At 47.9% G+C, this 26,569-nt stretch overlaps 1 protein-coding gene across 4 annotated transcripts in view; it reads right to left on the bottom strand.

Annotated features, from left to right (window-relative positions):
* The window catches only part of HSF2BP (heat shock transcription factor 2 binding protein), a 156,078-nt gene that overhangs the window by 1,087 nt on the left and 128,422 nt on the right, over positions 1-26,569 (bottom strand). For all 4 annotated transcript variants that reach the window (XM_069945043.1, XM_069945046.1, XM_069945047.1 and 1 more), the window contains 2 exons: positions 24,806-24,923; positions 24,626-24,729 (listed from right to left, as the gene is read on the bottom strand). In XM_069945043.1, coding sequence (XP_069801144.1) covers positions 24,626-24,729; positions 24,806-24,923 — 222 coding nt within the window. The remainder of the gene's footprint in view (positions 1-24,625; positions 24,730-24,805; positions 24,924-26,569) is intronic.

Here is a 26,569-nt window from a genome sequence, read left to right as displayed (position 1 = left end):
TCTCCCACTTTTCCTTTGTTTTTGAATATTTGAAGGCTTCTTCTTCACAATGGCAGATTTTAGGAGCAACTATCCCTCTATGGACCAGAAGGAACACACAATCCTCTTGGAGGGTGAGCACAGGTGTGGGTAAGAGTAGAAGCCACGCACAGAATGCTAGTAGGTTTACCATAGCACAAAAGACCATGGCCTCAATCCAGTGAGCAGCATAAAAATGTAATGGTCATAAAAATATAAAATAGGGGGCGTGGTTTGGTCATGGCGGAGTGAGCAGCACACTCTCTGAGCTCCGGTCCTACCCTGCCGAATAAACGATCCTCAGCACCGCTAACCGACACAAATAGCTCCCGAATGACACGCACCCGCAGACGCAAACCTCTGGTATCCGCTACCCTGGGAACAGACGACTCGGGCGCTATGGAACGGTACCTGCGAAGTGCCCGCTCAGCCTCTTCACATGGCGGCCCGGCCAGCTCCCAGCAGTCCGGCTCCCCTCTGTCTTCGGTGCTCCTGCCACCTTCCCCGAATGCCTCCCGTGACTCCAACTCCGTGGGAGACGCCGGTGAGAGAGATGCTGGCTCTCCGGATCCCAGGGCTGCGTCCTCTCCGGGCTCAGTGTGGGCCGAGGCGCCTCCTCCGCCTGAGACAGAAAGACGGGCGCCATCTTGGGCACATGTGGCTGCGCCATTAACAACTGCCATGACACAGGTTAGTGGAGACATGCAGAGGCCGACAGATTATTGTGATGAGTGGGATTGGAAGGCACACTTGAAGGCCCTGCCGACTAAATCTGAGTTGGACTCGCTATTCACCAAGCTAGAATCTTCCCATAAGCATGACATTGCAGCCCTGCAGAAAGATCTTCAAACAGTGGGCCAGAGAATAGTGGAGGTAGAGGACGTGCAGGAACAGACTTTGTCTACACTAGATATGCACAGAGAAGGTATCCAGACTAACTCTACTCAGATTGCGGAGCTTATGGCTCATGTTGATGACCTAGAAAATGGTCATCGCCGCAATAATATGCGCATCAGGGGCCTTACTGAGGATGTGGGGCCTAACCAGCTAGAGACCTAGGCCTTAGACTTTTTTCTGCATCTCCTACAACGTCCCCCAGATCAAGTGGTCGAAATAGATCGGATCCACAGATCTCTTGGTCCAAAGTCAGCAGACCCTATGCGCCCTAGAGATATTGTGTGCAGGATCTATTTTTTCAAGGATAAAGAGGCGATCCTGCAGAAAGCAAGAGAGGCTAAAGACTTATCATACCAGGGCAACAAGCTGATGGTGCAACCTGACTTGGAACGCCGCACCCTACGACTACGCAAGGCGCTGAGGCCCATGCTCGACGCTCTGAGAGAGCAAGACATCCCGTATCGTTGGGGATATCCATTTCAGTTATTTGCCAAGAAGGAGGGCAAGTCTGCATCATTTCGATCCCTGGGGGACCTCCCGAAATTCCTGGGGACATTTGAAATACCGATGATATCTATTCCGGATTGGCCTACGGTTTGCAGTCTCCCAGTACCACCGCCTGGAGAAAGATGGCAGCGCGTGGCCCCGAAACCCCAGAGAAAGGCGCGCGCAAGACGGGACTCTCCTACCTGAGCTGAGGGGCATCCATGTTGCCCGACTTTTCCTGTCGCAGCCCAATGGCTGTTTATGTTGCTGGTTTCTTAGCACATTTTGAGAGTGTCTTATTGTTTAAAGTTTGTGCATTCTGTTATTACTGTTGAGTGCTGAGGTTCACACCTCTATACCCTCTAGGGGTACACTGTCGAGGCTAGGGTAGGCCCAATTGTTACCCACCTGGTCTTCCTCTCTCCCATCTAGGGACGACAGCCTTCGGCTGTTACTGTCTGTTGACAATTAGAATTGTTTTAATGTTTTCAGAGGTCGGTTTAGCCTCTACTTCTATGTTTGTCTATGTCTTGTCCATGTTGTCTGGTCTGTCTGTATTTCCCTCCCTTGTTCTTCTCTCTCTATCCTTTTATCTCCCCCTCACCCTCCTCCCTCTCTTAGTGGGTCCCCGTCTCCGCTGAGCCTTGTGTGTGCTTCACTATTCTGGTCTTTACCTCTCCTTGACAGGTTATTATGGCGGACTTGACGTTTTGTTCGTACAATGTGCGAGGCCTAAATAACCCCTCAAAGAGGAGTCAGATTTTGTATGGCCTACACAAAAAGAAGGTACAGATAGCAATGATACAGGAGACCCACTACAGTCTTCTTAGTACACCTAAAAACACTTCTAGATATTACCTCTAGTTGTCACCCTGACCTCTAGTTGTCACCCTGACAAGAAGAAATGTGGTGTTTCTATAGCCATTCACAGGTCGCTCCAACATGAGTTGGTTGGGACATTGCATGACACCGAAGGGCGCTACCTGTTTGTAAAAATCAAACTTGCAAATACTGTGCTTACTTTAGCTAACCTGTATCTTCCCAATCAGGGTCATGTGGAATTCAGAGTCCGGGGACTTCAGGAACTGGCCTCATTTGCCGAAGGTTCCTCTATTTTGCTGGGCGGTGATTTTAGTCTCTGCATGGATCCAGGTATGGACTCCTCAACGGGTAGGTCATCGGTCCCTCTCAGAGCCATTTGCAGGTTGAAAAAGAGCTTACTGGCTATGCGGTTGGTTGACTTGTGGCGGGTGCTTCACCCTGGCGTCAGGGACTATAGTCATTATTCCCAGGCCCACAATAGTTATGGCAGGTTGGACCATCTCTTTGTCTCGCATGCGCTGTTAGACCTACACCCGAAGGCCTCTATTGATGTCTTTCTCTGGTCAGATCATGCTCCCGTACTGGGTTCCCTTAGGCTAGCTCCCCATTTAAACAAAAGCTTTAGCTGGCGTCTCAACGACAACTTGTTAAATGATGAGCTGTGCCTTGCGGACATTAAAAAGACCATCGGGGACTTTGAGTCTATCCATGCAGAGGACTCATCCAGTCACCCAATAAAATGGGAGGCCTTAAAGTGTGTCCTCCGCGGAGTTTTCATCTCCCACGGGGCCCGGCTCAAAAAGGCCAATGCTGCTAAATTAAAGAAATTAGTGGATTTGGGTCAGAGAGAGGCATCTAACAAGGCAGCTATGACATCTGCTCTGGAAGCGGAACTCTTGATGCTAAGACAGAGTATCTTAAATATTTTAGATAAGAGGTAACTGTGCATGCGGGACAAAATGAAATACAATTACTTTGAATACGGGGATAAATGTGGCAGGTTACTGGCCAGGACCATCCACCCCAGACCTCAGCAGTCATACCTGTTTTCCATGAACTGCCCATCCAAGGGTGTTGTGTTCTCCACGGCAGATATCCTGGAGGAATTTAGGTCCTATTATTCTGCACTCTATAACATAGGCCCCAATGTGCCTGCTGACTCTGAGGTGGAGGTGAGGTCCTACCTGTCTGAATTTGCACCCCCACGGGTTCCTGAAGATGTGGTGGAGGAACTGGATGCGGATTTTAGCTCTGAGGAGGTGTTGGGGGTTATCAAGAACCTGAAGGCCGGTCGGAGCCCGGGCCCTGACGGGTTCACGCCTCGATTTTACAAGGTTTTGGGGGACTTGATTAACCCCTTCTTGGTGCGCTCCTTTTGCCATCTCTGCAGGCAGTTCATTCCCTCCACATTTTTTAAGGGCACATATTACAGTCATACCAATGCTGAGAAAGCTTTTGATAGGGTGCACTGGGGGTTCCTAGAGGAGACCCTCCGAGTGGTGGGGTTGGGTCATAAAATGGTGGAAAGAATTCTCGCCCTATATTCGTGTCCGACGGCTCAGGTGCAAATAAACGTTTCTTTATCTAGCCCTTTTAGGGTTTCTAATGGCACCCGTCAGGGTTGCCCCCTATCTCCCTTTTTATATATATTGGTTATGGAGAGCCTGGCAAATGCTCTTAGACAGAATGCGGCCATTAGGGGTGTGTGCGTGGGGCAGAGGGAGCATAAATTGTCATTATTCGCGGATGACCTCATGATATACATGTCCTCCCCTAGGGTGGGCCTCCCCAACGTTATGTCTGAGTTCAGACGATTTAGTTCTCTTAGTAATTTTAAAGTGAACATAAAGAAGTCAGAGATCCTAAATATTACTGTTCTGACCCAGGAGGTGGATTTGTTACGTACTAGTTTTCCATTCAGCTGGAGATCGGACCTCATTAAATATTTGGGCACTCATATCCCGGCTGACCCTTCCTGCATATACGACCTCAACTTTAAACCCCATTTACCTACCTTAGAGAGGGACCTTCGGAACTGGGACGCCTTGTCATTGTCCTGGTTTGGCAGAATTAGTGTGTTAAAGATGGACTCCCTTCTGAAGGTTCTGTACTATTTCCAGACCCTTCTCATCTGTCTCCCGTGTTCCTTCCTGAGGCGAGTCAGGCGTATGTGTTCAAAGTTTGTGTGGGGGTCGTCCAGGGCGCGTCTGCGGCACTCGATCCTCATTAGGCGGAAAGAAAGTGGTTGTGCAGGCTTGCCTGACTTCACCCTGTACTACAGGGCTTCGGTTGCTGCCTGTGTCCTGGACCTCCTCCACAACACATCAACTAAACTCTGGGTCGAACTGGAGCATACCCTTAATACTCATGCCGCCCAGGGGATCTTTTGGATTCCCAAGCAGGTGGATACGAGGGATATAGACCTTTCCCCACTGTTGAGGACCTTATACACCTCCTGGAGGGGATTTGCAGTTAAAGCTGTTCTGGTTTCTGCTCCGGGCCCCCTCACACCCCTCTTGCATAATCCTCACTTCCCTGGGTTAATGAGCGGCTCCGCGTTGTTCCCCCTGTCTGTCACGCACACACCCAGGGTTAGGGATGTAGTCCTGGCCTCTGGACTAAGACCGCTCAGGGACTTAGAGGGGGATAAAGGTACTAGATCGGGGTCATGGTTGCATTACTTCCAGCTACGCAGTCAGATAAGCTCCTTGGCGCCAGTGGGGGAGCTTTGCACCGGTTTGACCACCTTTGAGCAGATATGTATGGCTGCTGAGCCTCCAGACCATAGAATATCTTTATTATATGGCATAATTTTGTCGGAGGGGACTGATGACCAGCTGTTGGGTTTCCAGTCGGCCTGGCATAGAGAGATTGGTAAGACATTTACCGGGAAGGAGTGCTTGAAAGCCTTTGCACTTACTCATAAACTTACTGTCTCCTCTAGATTACAAGAATTGAACTACAAAGTGTTGGCCCAGTGGTACAGGACGCCTGAGCGCCTCCACAAATAGTTCCCCTCCGTACCTGACACGTGTTGGAGGTGCTCTCAAGCCGTGGGCTCAATGCTCCACATCTGGTGGACTTGTCCGCCTGTGTACTCTTTGTGGCAAGGTGTCCAGACCCTGTACAACGCGGTCACATCCCGTAACCTGACTCTGACGCCAGAAATGGCTCTTCTTTCTATTTTGCCTGGCTCTTTGCCTACGATTAGGAAGGGCCTACTGGGCTTCTTCCTTCTGGCTGCTCGGCAAATTATTCCTAGGCTTTGGCGGACGACCACTCCTCCCTCTAGACTTATGTGGGCCGAGGCCTTTAGTGCCCTGATGCATGAAGAGCTAAGAGCAGATGAGCATAATATGAGCAAGAAGTTCTCCACACAATGGAAGATTTGGATCATGTTTCAGTCTTCCCCTGAGATGGCTGGCTGGAGATGACTCCCTGGGAGGTACGTAAATCCCTGACCGGGACTCCTTTGTCACTGGGAAGCTGGGTGGCGACGGGCTACCACTACCATGACCCTTCTCTTCCCTGTCCATTTCTTTCCTCCCCCTTCTACTCCTCTTCTCTTACATTACCCAGTCCAATCCAGCACAACAACTTCTCTTTTCTCTCTTTCTTTTGATGCTCCCACTCCTCCCCCCACCCTTTTAAGTGTTCAGTGTTTGTTGGTGTGTATTGGCCTAACAACCCTATTTCTCATTATGGTTCCAAGTTTGCAAATTAATGTAGATTCACCGACTGCCTACATGGTTATATATGTTGTGGCTATCTTCAGGAGATATAGGCAGAGTGACTTGACCCTTCACATCCTGGCGGGCGTTATGAGTTCTTTTACCAACTCCGGCATTGTCTGCCTTGCCGAAAGCACTTGATGGGTGTGTGCCCTTTATACGTCTGTTTACTTTGTTTATTTTGTAAATTCTTTAATAAAAATATATTGAACCATAAAAATATAAAATAAATGGTGCAATGCATTTCGGCATGCGATTACAGGAAAGCCTTTCTCAAGCAGTAAACATTACCAGCACGTAGCATGTACAAACATAGAGAGACTTCCGGTTCATCTGCATAACTCTGCCGATAAATCCATTAAGGACTTACAATCAGACCTGTAACAATGATACAACAAATAACAGGTAGAAACCAGGGCTGGCCTTAGAGAAATGCCCCTCATGTGCTCTCCCCATAGTAATGCCTCCCCAATGTGCTCTCCCCATAGTAAAGCCTCCCCAATGTGCTCTCCCCATAGTAAAGCCTCCCCCATGTGCTTTCCCCAAAGTAAAGCCTCCCCCATGTGCTTTCCCCATAGTAAAGCCTCCCCCATGTGCTTTCCCCATACTTATGCCTCCTCCCATGTGCTCTCCCCCAGTAATGCCCCCACAGCACACAAAAAAAAACCTCACCTTCCTACCGCAGCATCTCTCCCTTTGCACCTCTCTTCTCCTAACCTCCGGTGCAGACACCGCGTCAGAGAGGCTGCCTGTGCAAGAAGTCCCAGCTGCCAACACACACAGGAGTGAATGGGGCACTCAGAAAAGGTGTCCTGGATTCCTGGGATGCACTGGTGGCTGTTCTCATTCGCCTGCTGGACATAAAAGAGGGGGTGCCGCTGGGTTCACCCAGCGTTGCCCCCTTTTGATTGATGGGGTGATTGTCCCCTCACACCTCCCTAAGGCCGGTCCTAGTAGAGACAATTCCACAAAGTGAATACACAGCAAAATCCTTACCTTACAAACGCTCACCCCCTGCTGATCGGCATCAGGCAAGCTCTCACACAGCAACCGGAGTGGAGAAAAAATGGCTCCAGAAAAAATGGCGTAAGCTGCGTAGATGCAGTAGAGTAGCGCACGTAAAACCCAAAGTTACATCTGAAAATAAATCATTAATTTGAAAAGTAGGGGTCAGATTATATAAATTTCTAGAATTCCTAAGGCCTCATTCACAGGATCCATGCCATGACTCCCACAGTGATCTGTGCCATGATTACCAGAGGAAAAAGATGCAGGCGACAACACATCCAAAGTGAAAATGTTCAGTTTTTCCAGTGCGCTAGTGTGATTTAAAACTGAACATTTTCACTTTGGATGTGCTGTCGCCTGCATCTTTTTCCTGGATTGAATTACCAACTTTGGGCCTGTTGGGGAGACGAGCACCTATCCACATCTTTCTAAACTGTGCTGTTGTGTTTTTTTTCTTTGCATATGATTACCAGAGGAGGATCGCGGGACGGATCCCTTAATAGAAGTGCAGTCCCCCCGCTGCCCAGCAGCAGAGATGACAGGAGCGCAGAAGACAACTACTCTCCTCCTCCCCCTGTGTCAGTGAACACGTGAGCCAGCCGGCACAGGTGGAGGCGAGTAGTTGTGTTCTGTCATCTCTGCTGCTGGGTGGTATCTGTGCTACAGTCCGCACTAGGACATGTCCTATTGCGGCATGGATCGTGTAAATGGCTGCATTAATTTGAATGGTTGTTAAAATAGTCTGTGGTCGCGGATTTTATGGAATGTGTGAATGCAGTCTAATGAATGCAGTCCCTCTGGCTCACCTGTAGGGTTTTGGCTTGTAGTTTAATTATTTATGGGTCGGCGTCCACACACAGCGGTCGCATTGGTCATCTAATCATGTCGTTTGTTACCAGAGCTGAGCCAGTGATGACATGTAGCAGAGCTGATATCCACATGGCACAGCAGAGCTGAGCCAGTGATGTATCAGAGTCAGTTAAGAAGCAGAGGTGAGCCAGTGAAGTAAAAGAAGTGAGTCAGTGAAGTAGCAGAGGTGAGCCAGTGAAGTAAAAGAAGTGAGTCAGTGAAGTAGCAGAGGTAAGTCAGTGATGTAGCAGAGGTTAAAGGTACCAAAGGGAAGGTACCAAAGTCGCTCTTAAGAGGTCGTTACATAAGTCGTCCTTAAAGCACGGCACCAAAGTAGCTCTTTAAAGAGCAGTACCAAAGTCACTCTTAAAGGGATGCTACATAAGTCACTCCTACAGAGACAGTACTAGAGTCACTTTTACAGGGACCATTGCTCTTCAAAGGGTGGTACCTAAGTCACGTTTAAATGGACAGTACATAAGCTGGTCTTAAAGAGAGAGTCTATAGTTAACTCTTAAAGGGTTGTCACCAAAGTCGCTCCTTAAGGGACTGTACCAAAGTCACAGTAATCACTGAACTCAAGGAGAACAGCGAAAAAAATTCCAATGAAGTACTCAATCAAGAGTCTCCACTGATGCCCCCAAAAATTTAAATATGCAAAACAAGAGTCCGTGGAGCCTCAGTTACGAGTCTCAAAACACGGGATAGCCAGATATCTCTAGCCTGTTGCCAACGGGGTGCCTCCATGATGGGGAGAGCACCACACCACCCTGATAAATAACCCCTTAAGTCCCACTCGGTTGCGAGTATTGGAACATAGACAGGGAAACAACAGGGTGGCCCCTTTTATCAATGTCTAACTCAAGGTGCGAGTATTGCGATCATGACAAGGGCTTGCAAAGGCAGGCTTCCACCCACAGACAGCCGTTTCGGGGTTTTTGCCCCTCGTCAGTGTGGGGTAGGATTCTGGCTAGTTGGGGCAATGAAAAATCAACCAACAAAACACAGTAATCACTGAACTCAAGGAGAACAGCGAAAAAAATTCCAATGAAGTACTCAATCAAGAGTCTCCACTGATGCCCCCAAAATTTAAATATGCAAAACAAGAGTCCGTGGAGCCTCAGTTACGAGTCTCAAAACACGGGATAGCCAGATATCTCTAGCCTGTTGCCAACGGGGTGCCTCCATGATGGGGAGAGCACCACACCACCCTGATAAATAACCCCTTAAGTCCCACTCGGTTGCGAGTATTGGAACATAGACAGGGAAACAACAGGGTGGCCCCTTTTATCAATGTCTAACTCAAGGTGCGAGTATTGCGATCATGACAAGGGCTTGCAAAGGCAGGCTTCCACCCACAGACAGCCATTTCGGGGTTTTTGCCCCTCGTCAGTGTGGGGTAGGATTCTGGCTAGTTGGGGCAATGAAAAATCAACCAACAAAACACAGTAATCACTGAACTCAAGGAGAACAGCGAAAAAAGTACTTCATTGGAATTTTTTTCGCTGTTCTCCTTGAGTTCAGTGATTACTGTGTTTTGTTGGTTGATTTTTCATTGCCCCAACTAGCCAGAATCCTACCCCACACTGACGAGGGGCAAAAACCCCGAAACGGCTGTCTGTGGGTGGAAGCCTGCCTTTGCAAGCCCTTGTCATGATCGCAATACTCGCACCTTGAGTTAGACATTGATAAAAGGGGGCACCCTGTTGTTTCCCTGTCTATGTTCCAATACTCGCAACCGAGTGGGACTTAAGGGGTTATTTATCAGGGTGGTGTGGTGCTCTCCCCATCATGGAGGCACCCCGTTGGCAACAGGCTAGAGATATCTGGCTATCCCGTGTTTTGAGACTCGTAACTGAGGCTCCATGGACTCTTGTTTTGCATATTTAAATTTTTGGGGGCATCAGTGGAGACTCTTGATTGAGTACTTCATTGGAATTTTTTTCGCTGTTCTCCTTGAGTTCAGTGATTACTGTGTTTTGTTGGTTGATTTTTCATTGCCCCAACTAGCCAGAATCCTACCCCACACTGACGAGGGGCAAAAACCCCGAAACGGCTGTCTGTGGGTGGAAGCCTGCCTTTGCAAGCCCTTGTCATGATCGCAATACTCGCACCTTGAGTTAGACATTGATAAAAGGGGCCACCCTGGTGTTTCCCTGTCTATGTTCCAATACTCGCAACCGAGTGGGACTTAAGGGGTTATTTATCAGGGTGGTGTGGTGCTCTCCCCATCATGGAGGCACCCCGTTGGCAACAGGCTAGAGATATCTGGCTATCCCGTGTTTTGAGACTCGTAACTGAGGCTCCACGGACTCTTGTTTTGCATATTTAAATTTTTGGGGGCATCAGTGGAGACTCTTGATTGAGTACTTCATTGGAATTTTTTTCACTGTACCAAAGTCACTCTTAAAGGGAGGGTATCAAGGGTTAACGTTTCTCTGGGAAGTCACTGTTAAAGGGGCACTCTTTTCAAGCACTATGTATTTCCCTGGAAATGCAAATCTTGTTTAATATATTACCTAAGAAAAGTTAGACAAATTCCTGATATACACGAATTATGGGAAATGCACATAAACTGCTATTTCCCCCAATTTAGTACATCAGGCAGGCTTTAGATTCTGTAAATCCAGCCGGGGGCACACTATATGTAAAAGTCTAGGTATTGTAGTCCCGTAGCTGAGCCTGCATGTATTCACCATAGGGAGAGGGGTGTAAGATGTACACAGGCTCGGACAGATCTCAAGGAAATGCCACTCTCCCACTCTTGTAGAACTACAACTCTCAGAAAGCGCTCCTGGCTGCCGCTCAGCCGGCACTGCACTGGGCAGCACAGAGAGAGAGAGATGCATCTAACTACCTTACCCCCTCCCTCCCTGTGCCCTGCAGGCTGAGCAGCAGCCAGGAGCGCCTGATGAGAGTTGTAGTTCTACAAGAGTGGGAGAGTGGCATTTCCTTGATATCTGTCCGAGCCTGTGTACATCTTACACCCCTCTCCCTATGGTGAATACTTGCAGGCTCAGCTACGGGACTACACACTACACTACATAGACTTCTACATATAGTGTGCCTCCTGCTGGACACTTCATGTGAATTACACCTGACGTCACAGTTTTTTACAGACACTCCATCTTCCCTTCAGGAGAGGAAGAACAATTAGAAACCTTGTGACCCCGAGTAGAATGAAAAACCTAAATGTTAGGGAAAGACAGGGTGTAAATTTAGAGGCGTCCAGAAGTGTGGTAAGAAACTGTGCAGGTGCTGTATACAGTACTATAGCACAGGAAGTGTCCCATCCAATGTGGCAGGAAAAGACGTTAGAATCAGCCCGCTGGCCCACTCGTCTGCATTCGGGGCTTATTTATTAATCTGTGAGGGTGATCTTCAGTATATTGGTGGTACGGTACAACCCCCGCACAACAAATCATTTCAGATAGGAGAAGTCTCCTAAAGCCTAGTGTGTCCCACCACCTGACAATAGAACATGCCGGGGACTATCACTATTCTACCCATAGAGCAGATTGCAGAATCGCTAACCGATAGGATCACAGCACCTATACTGCATTTATAGGTGCCAAACTCTCCGCCCTAGCCGTCTCAATGCAATGACGGAGCTTGTATATGGGTTATTTCATTCTTGCTGAGGGTTTCTTTACCCTTAGTTTGTTATATTATGAAAGTTACTGCTCTCTCTAGCCTGCTCTCCATATTGGCCAATATTACACGATGGACTAACTGTGATTTTATGTGAAGTTATCTCTTATCTGGTCGCAAGTTCACACTGGACGTTACCTCCCCTCCAAAACTGGGAGCTGTGAGCGAGCTCCTACTGAGGGTCTAAGCGTGGAGACTGTTCACTCTCTATACTATATACCTATTAGGAATTATAGAAATGATATCATCCCATCCCTGCTTTTCAATCTACTGATTTATTTTCAGATGTAACTTTGGGTTGCACGAGTGCTACTCTTTCTGCGCTGTTTGTGTGCAGCGTTGTTTTTTCGCTGCGGTCGATGTGTGAGAACTCGCCTGGTGCCGATCAGCAGGGGTGCGGGAGCGTGTGTAAGGTAAGGATTTTGCTGCACATGCACTTAGTGGGATTGTTTCTACCTGTTATTTGTAGTATCATTGTTTCAGGTCGGATTGTAAGTCCTTAATGGGTTTATCGGCAGTTTGGCGAATGAACCGGAAGTTTCTCTCTACGTTTGTACATGTCACTATTTAAACTGCTACGTGCTTGAAAGGTTTACTGCTTGAGAAAGGCTTCCCTGTAATCTGAGGCCGAAACATGTTATTTGGTCTGGCTGTGGTGTACAACAGATAAACACAATATAGAGTTGTGCCTATTGACACTGAACAATCAAACCAGGTGAGTGGGGTCTGTGGTGGAGCACTTCTCTGGCGACTACCCATTGGTGGTAATACACAAGGAAGTTTTCTTCTCCCCCCATTCCTGTGCACTATTGGATGTGTGCTATGGGCCACTGTCTTGCTGGAGGACCCATCAGCTTCGATTCAAACCGTGTAGAACATTCTTACACTGTGTAGGACATTCTTAGGACAACCGTGTAGGACATCCTTACACTGTGTAGGACATTCTTAGGACAACCGTGCAGGACATTCTTAGGACAACCGTGTAGGACATCCTTACACTGTGTAGGACATTCTTAGGACAACCGTGTAGGACATCCTTACACTGTGTAGGACATTCTTAGGACAACCGTGCAGGACATTCTTAGGACAACCGTGTAGGACATCCTTACACTGTGTAGGACATTCTTAGGACAACCGTGTAGGACATTCTTAGGACAACCGTGTAGGACATCCTTACACTGTGTAGGACATTCTAAGGACAACCGTGTAGGACATTCTTAGGACAACCGTGTAGGACATCCTTACACTGTGTAGGACATTCTTAGGACAACCGTGTAGGACATCCTTACACTGTGTAGGACAATTCTGCTCTAAAATCTCTTGTTAATTCTCTAATTTCATGTTTCCTGTGATATGGTTAAGGCCTCTAGTAGTGGACGCAGCAACCCCACAGCATTATGGGTGCTCTGCCATGCTTCCCTGCTGCTGGGTGCTCTTTACCTTAGAAGCTTCATTGCGCTGTCTGTAAAAAAAAACTGTTGCTTTAAGTGGCCAAAAGGCTGGATTTTTTTTCATCTCTTGCCAGAACATTTCCCCCGGATTGTGGTTTGTCTGGGTGTTGTGAGTCTCTAACAAATATCAGTCACTTTTTTTTTTTTTTTTACAGCAATGGATCCTTCCTTGGCCTTCTCCCACACAGCTCCGATCTGTTTAGTGTGCGGCGTCTGCTACTTCATGACGCCATGACCCCAGACTCTTCCATGCTGTCCTTTAGGTCTTTGGACCAACCTTCAAAGACATTTTGTCAAATTCCCCCTTTCCTCACGTCCAGGTTCTTGCGGGTTCCATGCCGCTTGCAAAACTTCTTAACAACATTGTGATTGGATGGAACTGGGATGCCAATGTCGTTGGAGATGTATGCCGTATACGGTGAAAGTCGTGTAATACTAGTTGTGATGTCCCCAGACGTCTCCTTTGTCTTAACTATTACGGCACAGAGCCCAGTATCTGGCTTCTTTTTACACCTATGTAATCATTCCGTGGCTGATTATACACCAATGTCATCATTTCGTGGCAGATTTCTGTCACATGGGCCTAGCATCTGGCTTCTTTATACACCTATGTCATCATTCCGTGGGGGATTCCTATCACATGGGCCCAGCATCTGGCTTCTTTTTACATCTATGTCATCATTCCATGGCTGATTATACACCAATGTCATCATTTCGTGGCGGATTCCTGTCACATGGGCCCATTATCTGGCTTCTTTATACACCAATGTCATCATTCTGTGAGGGATTCCTGTCACATGGGCCCCACAGCTTATCACAGCCGATTCCCGTTTGAGTTACAATGTGCTTCCATACTGATTTAAAGAGGACCTATCACCCCCCGTGCCGGGGTGACAGGCTCCCGACCCCCAGCTAGATCTCCTTATACTGACCTCATCTCGCCGAGTCCCGCTCCCGGAGCCGGTCCCAGGATGGAGACATCCTGGTCAGAAGCCGGCGCGCGCGCTGTGAAGATAGGTGAGGTGTCCATAGAGAATTAATAGTGTGCGCGCTGCAGAGATGAGTCTGGCTCCATTCATTCTCTATGGACGCCGGACCTCTACAGCGCGCACACCGGCTTCTGACCAGGATATCCCCGTCCCGGGACCGGACTCGGCGAGATGAGGTCAGAATAAGGGGATCTAGCTGGGGGTCAGGAGCCTGTCACCCCCGCACAGGGGGGGACAGGTCTCCTTTAACGTAATAGCAGCGCCACATCAAGGTTGCTCTACATTTCTCTCCCATTGTTGCTTTAAATTGTTGTTTATAATTTGCTCTTTTGTATTTAACACCCGTGCTCCACCCAAAAAAGCTTATTATATACTAATGAGTGCCAATAATACTGAGCAGGGCTGTATCTATCTATAAGACAGGAGGGGGGGGAGGAGTGCCGGGTCCATCTAGTCTCATCTTATATTATCTGTATATTAGGATAGATATATATATACCAGGCAGGAGGAGTGCCGGGTTCATCTAGTTTCATCTTATCTGTATATTAGGATATATATATATATATATATATATATATATATATATATATATATACCAGGCAGCAGGAGGAGGAGAAGTGCCGGGTCCATCTAGTTTCATCTTATCTGTATATTAGGATATATATATATATATATATATATATATATATATATATATATATATATACCAGGCAGCAGGAGGAGGAGAAGTGCCGGGTCCATCTAGTTTCATCTTATCTGTATATTAGGATATATATATATATATATATATATATATATATATATATATATAAGGGACTTCGTATCAGGGTGGTTTGGTGCTCTCCCCACTAGGAGGCACCCCTTGGCAATGGGCTTCCTTCTCTGGAGAGAGGGATATCTGGCTATTCCCGTGTTTTGAGACTCGTAACTGAGGCTCCACGGACCCCTTTTTTGCATATTTAAATTTTGTATGGGACAATCAATGGAGACTCGTAAATGAGTAATCCATTGGAATTTTTCACTGTTCTCCCTGAGTTCAGTGATTGTTGTGTTTTGTTGGTCTATTTATCATTGCCCCAGTAGCCAGAATCCTGCTCCGCACTGATGAGGGGCAAATACCCTGAAACTGCAGTCTGTGGATGGATGCCTAGCCTTGGTAACCCTTGTCTTATGTCGTTATACTCGCCACAGAGTTAGACTTTGACTCACAGGGGCCACCCTGGTGTTTCCCTATTTAGGTCCTAAAGCTCGCTACAGAGTGAGGACCTGAGGGACTACGTATCAGGGTGGTTTGGTGCTCTCCCCACTAGGAGGCACCCCTTGGCAATGGGCTTCCTTCTCTGGAGAGAGGGATATCTGGCTATTCCCGTGTTTTGAGACTCGTAACTGAGGCTCCACGGACCCCTTTTTTGCATATATATGTATCTATCTATCTACACTCTCCTGAGGAAGCAAACCAACGCGAAACGTCATTGAGGGGTATTCGGTGGCAGATACACAGCAACAGAAATGGGTGAGTGTTTAGAATCATATGATTTCAATTTGCTTTGGGGTTAGTTAGCCGGTACTATTAGTCCCAGCGTGGACGACGGTGATAATATTTATACTAGCCTATGTATAGGGAGTTTGTAGAATATATAGCACTACCCTAGATGTTATAAGAATAAGAATCTCTACAATTTTATCTGTTTGCTTGTATACTGACATCTGCTGGTCTATTCTATTATTGCAAATCTTTTTTGTGTTGTTATTTTATAATAAAGTATTTGGTTTTAAAAATGTAAAATAGCCTCAATATGGTTCTTTTTTGTATAAAATAAATTATAGAGGTGTTGATGTTAAAAGGTAGACTGGATATAACCTGTGTTAAGACAGGAGTAATTTGGTGACTTCTTTATTATCCAGGTGGAATTAGTGGTATAAATATATATATATGTGTGTATATCAGGCAGCAGGAGGAGGAGGAGGAGTGCAGGGTCCATCTAGTCTCATCTTATATTATCTGTATAGTAGGATATATATATATATATATATATATATATATATATATATACACACACCAGGCAGGAGGAGGAGTGCCGGGTCCATCTAGTCTCATCTTATCTGTATATTAGGACATATATATATATATATATATACACACACACACACACATATACATACACACAAGGGTAATATGGGCAGGATGAATAGCATTGTTTTGGTGTAAGAGCTCCCTGTACTGGGTGGGAGGGGGAGGGGCATGGCCTGCATAGCGGGGTCTACAGCCCTGCACTCTGACCCAGGAAGTCTCCCTCACCTTCCAAATCTTGGCAGATCCACTTCAGGCTGGGGCTTACATCAGGGGACAGGACTGTGGGGGGTAATCTCTCCATAGCTGTAACCCCTCTCTCCCTGGACAGATGTGCCCACATCTGTCCTGCTCATTCCTCCCTGCTGTCTCTCAGCCCTTGTGTTTCCCATCCTCTCCAATACTGTACAGTAGAGATGAGCGAATACGATTCGATCAAGTAGGTATTCGATCAAATATTGCAGTATTCGAATTCAATCGAGTAGTGAGGCAAATACACGGAAAACATTCAAAAGCCCTCCCATTGCAGTTGGCGCTTTTTTTAATCCAATGCACCAGGCCGTGAGGAACCCTGGGAGTACGCACGCAGCGCAAAAACGGCGTCAACCCTCATTGGATAGCTGAACCACATGACCTTGAATCTTAAATACTTGGCTTCTGCCTCTTGACCGCAGATGCGCTTTCAACCTAGCCAGGGAAAGATCTTCGAGCAGGGAGAGATAGGTTTTAGTAGCGTTTTGACCTATCCTCGCTGCAATTAGTAAAGAGAATATATGTGGGTGCATTGGCTCCCTCAGACTAGGTAATTCATAATATGACCCAGTTTCCCCTCTTAGGAAGCTAATAATGGTTTGTTCACCGGAAAGTTCATTTTACAGGTAACAAGAAAAGACGTTATGGTATCTGGGCAGATGCAGGTGAGTATCAACAGGATTGGCCAGATATCTAATGACGTCATCAAACTGTCTTCTATAAGCAAAGCAAGAAGATCCCCTCCCTCCCGACCCCACTTCTGTTCTCTATCCCTTATCATGGGTTTATTCAGAGGTCAGGTCACTTTGTGGACATTGATCTTCCTTATGTTGGGTGGGTCACCCCAATGTTAAATTTTGGGCGGACAGTTGGTTTTTAAATATTTGCGTAAGCAGTCAAAATTATATCTGGTTACCTGGTGGTAAGATAATAGGATAATAATAAAAGAGTGTGATGTTTTATGTTTAAATAATTAATATATTTGGTTAACCTTGAATAAACCCGTGGCCGTAAAACTCCACAATTTAATGAATTCTTGACTCTGTGTATTATTTATAGTTAGTTGGGGCAGAGGGAATGCCATTTGCACTCACATGGTCAGGCAGGATTACTACACAACCCAAAAGTCCTTTTCAGGGCGAAGATCCAGCAAAAAAGTCATCTCTGGAGTCTGCAACCAAAGCTCTTCTCAGGGCTAAGACATAGATGATATAACAGCAGCATCGGCAGGTGTATTCATCCCAGGACCCTGTGTGTACAAGTGACTTATAGTGTCCCTCTTTAAAGGAGAAGTCCGGCCAAACACTATTTCTGAAATTCCTGCCCACAATCCAAAGTTAGACAAATGCCTAATATACATTAATAACTGATTCCTGCATCTTACCTAACTTTTCAGCCCCTCCTCTGCCCCCGGAAGTTCTGTAGTTCAGCAATAATTGGTTTTGTCACAAATCGCAGCCGCCATCTTGATTCGTTACGTTGCCAGCCTTCAGCAGGGACGGAGACACCTCCTTCATTATCTGGGTGTGTTTATGCAGCTGCGGTAACGCCCCCTGGCCGTTGATTGGCCTGACGTGCACACAGGCTCCAGCACTGCAACTCCCTCCCTCCGGCTCCTATCAGCTCCCACAGCCTTTCCCTGCCTCTCATGAGATTTCCAGCCGGGTCACATGGTACACAGAGCTGAACTAGTACAGAGTGATTGCTAGCACAAGTATATACAGCAGTGCTAGCAACAGCTCTGTGTTCATGTTGTGTTATGAAGGGGTCAGAACGGGGGAGGAAGGTGGGGAAAAACATCACAGAGAACAAAGGAGAGGGGAGACGGATGCAAGAGAGAACAGCCTAGCACAGAACAGAACAGCACAGAGGGGAGGGGGATGCAAGAGAGAACAGCCTCAGAACAGAACGGAGGGGAGAAGGATGCATCAAAGAACAGCCTCAAGCACAGAACAGCACAGAGGAGAGGGGAGGGGGAGAACAGCCTAGCCCAGAACAGAACAGCAAAGAGGAGAGGGGAGGGGGATGCAAGAGAGAACAGCCTAGCACAGAACAGAGGAGAGGGGAGGGGGATGCAAGAGAGAACAGCCTAGCACAGAACAGAACAGCACAGAGGGGAGGGGGATGCAAGAGAGAACAGCCTCAGAACAGAACGGAGGGGAGGAGGATGCATCAAAGAACAGCCTCAAGCACAGAACAGCACAGAGGAGAGGGGAGGGGGATGCAAGAGAGAACAGCCTCAAGCACAGAACAGCACAGAGGAGAGGGGAGGGGGATGCAAGAGAGAACAGCCTCAAGCACAGAACAGCACAGAGGAGAGGGGAGGGGGATGCAAGAGAGAACAGCCTCAAGCACAGAACAGCACAGAGGAGAGGGGAGGGGGAGAACAGCCTAGCCCAGAACAGAACAGCAAAGAGGAGAGGGGAGGGGGATGCAAGAGAGAACAGCCTAGCACAGAACAGAACAGAGGAGAGGGGAGGAGGATGCAAGCTAGAACAGCCTAGCACAGAACAGAACAGCACAGAGGAGAGGGGAGGGGGATGCAAGAGAGAACAGCCTAGCCCAGAACAGAACAGCAAAGAGGAGAGGGGAGGGGGATGCAAGAGAGAACAGCCTAGCACAGAACAGAACAGAGGAGAGGGGAGGAGGATGCAAGCTAGAACAGCCTAGCACAGAACAGAACAGCACAGAGGAGAGGGGAGGGGGATGCAAGAGAGAACAGCCTAGCCCAGAACAGAACAGCACAGAGGAGAGGGGAGGGGGATGCAAGAGAGAACAGCCTAGCACAGAACAGAGGAGAGGGGAGGGGGATGCAAGAGAGAACAACCTAGCACAGAACAGCACAGAGAAGAGGGGAGGGGGATGCAAGAGAGAACAGCCTAGCACAGAACAGAGGAGAGGGGAGGGGGATGCAAGAGAGAACAGCCTAGCACAGAACAGAGGAGAGGGGAGGGGGATGCAAGAGAGAACAGCCTAGCACAGAACAGCACAGAGGAGAGGAGAGGGGGATGCAAGAGAGAACAGCCTAGCACAGAACAGAACAGCACAGAGGAGAGGGGAGGGGGATGCAAGAGAGAACAGCCTAGCACAGAACAGAGGAGAGGGGAGGGGGATGCAAGAGAGAACAGCCTAGCACAGAACAGAAAAGCACAGAGGAGAGAGAGGGGGATGCAAGCTAGAACAGCCTAGCCCAGAACAGAGGAGAGGGGAGGGGGATGCAAGAGAGAACAACCTAACACAGAACAGCACAGAGGAGAGGGGAGGGGAGGGGGATGCAAGAGAGAACAGCCTAGCACAGAAGAGAACAGCACAGAGGAGAGGGGGATGCAAGCTAGAACAGCCTAGCACAGAACAGAGGAGAGGGGAGGGGGATGCAAGCTAGAACAGCCTAGCCCAGAACAGAGGAGAGGGGAGGGGGATGCAAGCTAGAACAGCCTAGCCCAGAACAGAACAGCACAGAGGAGAGGGGAGGGGGATGCAAGAGAGAACAGCCTAGCCCAGAACAGAACAGCACAGAGGAGAGGGGAGGGGGATGCAAGAGAGAACAGCCTAGCACAGAACAGCACGGAGGAGAGGGGAGGGGGATGCAAGAGAGAACAGCCTAGCACAGAACAGAACAGCACAGAGGAGAGGGGAGGGGGATGCAAGAGAGAACAGCCTAGCACAGAACAGAACAGCACAGAGGAGAGGGGAGGGGGATGCAAGAGAGAACAGCCTAGCACAGAACATAGGAGAGGGGAGGGGGATGCAAGCTAGAACAGCCTAGCCCAGAACAGAACAGTAAAGAGGAGAGGGGAGGGGGATGCAAGAGAGAACAGCCTAGCACAGAACAGAACAGCACAGAGGAGAGGGGAGGGGAGGGGGATGCAAGAGAGAACAGCCTAGCGCAGAACAGAACAGCACAGAGGAGAGGGGGGTGCAAGAGAGAACAGCCTAGCACAGAACAGAGGAGAGGGGAGGGGGATGCAAGCTAGAACAGCCTAGCCCAGAACAGAACAGCACAGAGGAGAGGGGGATGCAAGAGAGAACAGCCTAGCACAGAACAGCACAGAGGGGAGGGGAGGGGGATGCAAGAGAGAACAGCCTCAAGCACAGAACAGCACAGAGGAGAGGGGAGGGGGATGCAAGAGAGAACAGCCTAGCCCAGAACATAACAGTAAAGAGGAGAGGGGAGGGGGATGCAAGAGAGAACAGCCTAGCCCAGAACAGAACAGAGGAGAGGGGAGGGGGATGCAAGCTAGAACAGCCTAGCACAGAACAGAGGAGAGGGGAGGGGGATGCAAGAGAGAACAGCCTAGCACAGAACAGAGGAGAGGGGAGGGGGATGCAAGCTAGAACAGCCTAGCACAGAACAGAGGAGAGGGGAGGGGGATGCAAGCTAGAACAGCCTAGCACAGAACAGAGGAGAGGGGAGGGGGATGCAAGCTAGAACAGCCTAGCACAGAACAGAGGAGAGGGGAGGGGGATGCAAGCTAGAACAGCCTAGCACAGAACAGAGGAGAGGGGAGGGGGATGCAAGCTAGAACAACCTAGCACAGAACAAGACAGAGGGGAGGAGGATGCATCAAAGAACAGCCTCAAGCACAGCACAGAAAAGAACAGAGGCCAGGGGAGGTGGAAGCAAGGAAGAACAGCCTCACCAGAATGGAGGAGAGGGAAAGTGACCAGAGAGCAGGTGGATGCAAACTGAACAGTCGGAGGTGTACGTGGTGATTTTTGTGTATAGTGGTAGATGCTGGGTCCAGAAGCCTGCAGCAGGGAGGCTTGCAGACACTGTACTAGAACTGCAGTGAAGCCGGGCACAGGAAAATACAGTGGGACACAAGGGGTTGGGAACATTCAGGGGGTGGGACAGAGAGGACTGAGTGGGCTGGAGAAGGGAGGCTGCTGGGAAATGTAGTACGAGCTGCAGCTGAAACAGGAAGTGGGGGGAGAACAACTGATGATCAGAACAGGCCATGTGGGCGTCAGAGAGTAGCAGGGCTCAAACCGTTTCTATACAAAAGGTATACATAATCCCTTATGTATTTGGTAATTGTTCTTTTTTATCAGACCCTGGAGTTGTCCTTTAACACCACTAAGGGCACGTGATACATATTGTTCTAGTAGCCCACTAAGGGCACGTGATACATATTGTTCTAGTAGCCCACTAAGGGCCCCTGATATATACTGTTCTAGTAGCCCACTAAGGGCCCCTGATATATACTGTTCTAGTAGCCCACTAAGGGCACCTGATATATACTGTTCCAGTAGCCCACTAAGGGCACTTGATATATACTGTTCCAGTAGCCCACTAAGGGCACCTGATATATACTGTTCCAGTAGCCCACTAAGGGCACCTGATATATACTGTTCCAGTAGCCCAGTAAGGGCACCTGATATATACTGTTCCAGTAGCCCACTAAGGGCACCTGATATATACTGTTCCAGTAGCCCACTAAGGGCACCTGATATATACTGTTCCAGTAGCCCACTAAGGGCACGTTATACATATTGTTCCAGTAGCCCACTAAGGACACCTGATATATACTGTTCCAGTAGCCCACTAAGGGCACTTGATATATACTGTTCTAGTAACCCACTAAGGGCACATTATACATACTGTTCTAGTAGCCCACTAAGGGCACGTTATACATACTGTTCTAGTAGCCCACTAAGGGCACATGATACATATTGTTCTAGTAGCCCACTAAGGGCACGTGATACATATTGTTCTAGTAGCCCACTAAGGGCACGTGATACATATTGTTCCAGTAGCCCAGTAAGGGCACGTGATACATACTGTTCTAGTAGCCCACTAAGGGCACGTTATACATACTGTTCTAGTAGCCCACTAAGGGCACGTTATACATACTGTTCTAGTAGCCCACTAAGGGCACGTTATACATATTGTTCTAGTAGCCCACTAAGGGCACGTTATACATACTGTTCTAGTAGCCCACTAAGGGCACGTTATACATACTGTTCCAGTAGCCCACTAAGGGCACGTTATACAAACTGTTCTAGTAGCCCACTAAGGGCACGTGATACATATTGTTCTAGTAGCCCACTAAGGGCACGTTATACATACTGTTCTAGTAGCCCACTAAGGGCACGTTATACATACTGTTCTAGTAGCCCACTAAGGGCACGTGATACATACTGTTCTAGTAGCCCACTAAGGGCACGTTATACATACTGTTCTAGTAGCCCACTAAGGGCACGTTATACATACTGTTCTAGTAGCCCACTAAGGGCACGTGATAAATATTGTTCTAGTAGCCCACTAAGGGCACGTTATACATACTGTTCTAGTAGCCCACTAAGGGCACGTTATACATACTGTTCTAGTAGCCCACTAAGGGCATGTTATACATACTGTTCTAGTAGCCCACTAAGGGCACGTTATACATACTGTTCTAGTACCCCACTAAGGTCACCTGATATATACTGTTCTAGTAGCCCACTAAGGGCACGTTATACATACTGTTCTAGTAGTCCACTAAGGGCACCTGATATATACTGTTCTAGTAGCCCACTAAGGGCACGTTATACATACTGTTCTAGTAGCCCACTAAGGGCACGTGATACATATTGTTCCAGTAGCCCACTAAGGGCACCTGATATATACTGTTCTAGTAGCCCACTAAGGGCACGTTATACATATTGTTCTAGTAGCCCACTAAGGGCACGTTCTACATACTGTTCTAGTAGCCCACTAAGGGCACATTATACATACTGTTCTAGTAGCCCACTAAGGGCACGTTATACATATTGTTCCAGTAGCCCACTAAGGGCACTTGATATATACTGTTCTAGTAGCCCACTAAGGGCACGTGATACATATTGTTCCAGTAGCCCACTAAGGGCACTTGATATATACTGTTCTAGTAGCCCACTAAGGGCACGTTATACATACTGTTCTAGTAGCCCACTAAGGGCACGTGATACATACTGTTCTAGTAGCCCACTAAGGGCACGTTATACATACTGTTCTAGTAGCCCACTAAGGGCACGTTATACATACTGTTCTAGTAGCCCACTAAGGGCACGTTATACATACTGTTCTAGTAGCCCACTAAGGGCACTTGATATATACTGTTCCAGTAGCTTACTAAGGGCACTTGATATATACTGTTCCAGTAGCCCACTAAGGGCATGTTATACATACTGTTCTAGTAGCCCACTAAGGGCACTTGATATATACTGTTCCAGTAGCCCAGTAAAAGGCACGTGATACATAATGTTCCAGTAGCCCAGAAAAAGGCACATGATACATACTGTTCTGTAACGTTCGTACAGCATGATGCGTGATACAAGCGAATAACATGACGCTGTACGGACGCACATTGGAATCATGTATGTAACACTGCGCAAGAAATACGAATGAAATGTGTGAACATTGCCATAAATGTTCGAAAAGCATTCGCAAATATTTTTCCTTCGCAACTGCAGGGAGTGCCATTATACTGGGATTTTGGGGTGTTGGGTGCACCCAGGCATGTTCCCCCTAATGTCACATTGTCATTCCGGAGGTGTTCCCATCGTTTAGGGAGGTTTCATGGGGGACTTGGTGACCTCCAAGTGGTCAAATTTTGATTTCCAAGTGCCGAGAATTTTTTCCCATAGACTATAATGGGATCGAATACTCGTTTGAATAGTCAAATATGGGTGCCTATTTGATTTGAATTCTCGAAAGTTGAATATTTCACTACTCTCTCATCTCTACTGTAGAGTAACTTATAATATTACAGATTCTGCTGTTTCTGAATGTTTCATTAGGTTTACATAAAAACACAGAAAATTCAACAGCTCACCGCAATGGCAAGATGTAGACCTTATTTTTGTGGGAATTTTTTTTAGCAGTTGGGGGGGGGGGGGCTGCTTTTTACTATTTTCATGTCTGTAGTGGGTCTCTATCTTGCCATTGAGGTGAGCTGTTGCATTTTTCTGTGTTTACAACTTCAGCCATAGCAACGTGCTCCTGCCTAGTGTGAATGGTGTTCTAGGAGAGCTGACCAAATTTTTCATTTTCTCCTTAGTTTTACATGTTATTCAAAATAATTATTATATTTGGGGTGTGGAACCAATAATCTGCATATCTATGATTTCTTATGGGGAAATTTGCTTTGGTGTAAGAGTGCTTTGGATTACAAGCGCCGCCCCGGGAACGAATTATGCTCATAATTCAAGGCACTCTGTGTGTGTGTGTGTGTGTGTATGTATATATATATATATATATATATATATATATATGTATATATATATACATACATACACACACACACACACACACACCAGGCAGGGGGAGGAGTGGCGGGTCCATCTAGTCTCATCTTATCTGTATATCAGGAGAGATATGTAAAGGTCTCCATCATGCCCACTCCCAATAATCCTACGTGATGTTGGACGTTCTCTCACCCGCGAGGAGCTGCAGCAGCTGTGGCACCAGTCCCCTGTACTGACACAACCATAGGAGGCCTTGCCGATGAATGGAGACGTTGTATAGAGTCATCAGGATGAGACTGCAGAAGACACAGCAGAGATGATCATACCGCCATACTGTGACCATTGCTCCATCTATAACTATGGGACACTCACACTCTGAGACGGCTGCAGATCCCTGCTCTCATCTTCCCCAGGAGCTGGATCCACGTCCCCAACAAATCCCGGCACGAGGACATCAAGAAATCACGTCCACAGGACACGGCTGCCACATCTCCAAGGGAACAAGATGGTAGAAGGTGAGCGGCAGTCACCTCCGTATACAGTGGAGTGACGTTTGATGACCACCACACACACACGTATACATGTAACCACACACCCACATGTATACATGTAATCCACCACACACACGTATACATGTAACCCACCACACACACACATAACCCACCACAAACGCGTATACATGTAACCCACCACACACGTATACATGTAACCCACCACGCGTTACCCACAACACACACACGTATAAATGTAACCCACCACACACACACGCGTAACCCACCACACACACGTATACATGTAACCCACCACACACACACGTATACATGTAACCACACACCCACATGTATACATGTAATCCACCACACACACGTATACATGTAACCCACCACACACACACATAACCCACCACAAACGCGTATACATGTAACCCACCACACACGTATACATGTAACCCACCACGCGTTACCCACAACACACACACGTATAAATGTAACCCACCACACACACACGCGTAACCCACCACACACACGTATACATGTAACCCACCACACACACACGTATACATGTAACCCACCCCACACGTATACATGTAATCCACCACATACACATGTATACATGTAACCCACCACACACACACGTATACATGTAACCCACCCCACACGTATAAATGTAACCCACCACACACACACGTAACCCACCACAAACACGTATACATGTAACCCACCACACACGTATACATGTAACCCACCACACACACACACACGTAACCCACCACACACGTATACATGTAATCCACCACACACACACGTATACATGTAACCCACCACACACACACGTATACATGTAACCAACCACACACACATATATACATGTAACCCACTACACATAAACGTATACATGTAACCTACCACACACACACGTATACATGTAACCCACCACACACACACGTATACATGTAACCCACCACACACGTATACATGTAATCCACCACACACACACGTATACATGTAACCCACCACACACACACGTATACATGTAACCCACCACACACGTATACATGTAATCCACCACACACACACGTATACATGTAACCCACCACACACACACGTATACATGTAACCCACCACATACACACATATACATGTAACCCACTAAACATAAACGTATACATGTAACCTACCACACACACACGTATGCATGTAACCCAACACGCACATATGTATACATGTAACCCACCACACACACACGAATACATGTAACCCACCACATCAGGGCCGCTTTAACCAGTGGGCACATGGTGCATGTGCACCGGGCCCACTGGTTAAAGGGGCCCCCCCCAGCAGGCCGGCCGTTGCTATGTGCGACCAGTGCGGTCGCACAGGGCTCCGGCCACCAGCCTGTCAGGGGGGAACGCCATGGAATGGATAATCTACGTACCCCTCCATGGCGCCCCCTGCAGGGCCCCCCCCCGTCCGCCGCTGCCCCCGCCCGCCCGCTGCGTCGCTTCAGCAGCAGCGATACTGACAGAGAGAGAGCCATTGGCTCCCTCCCTGTCAGTCACTCTTGTGGCCGCACTTCCTGCGGTCACAAGAGGCCGCACTCTCCCTCTAGCGCCCGACGTCACTGGAGCGTCGGCGC

The sequence above is a fragment of the Dendropsophus ebraccatus genome, chromosome 11 (assembly GCF_027789765.1).
Source record: "Dendropsophus ebraccatus isolate aDenEbr1 chromosome 11, aDenEbr1.pat, whole genome shotgun sequence".
NCBI classification, from domain to species: domain Eukaryota; kingdom Metazoa; phylum Chordata; class Amphibia; order Anura; family Hylidae; genus Dendropsophus; species Dendropsophus ebraccatus.
This window is presented reverse-complemented; position numbering and strand designations above follow the sequence as displayed.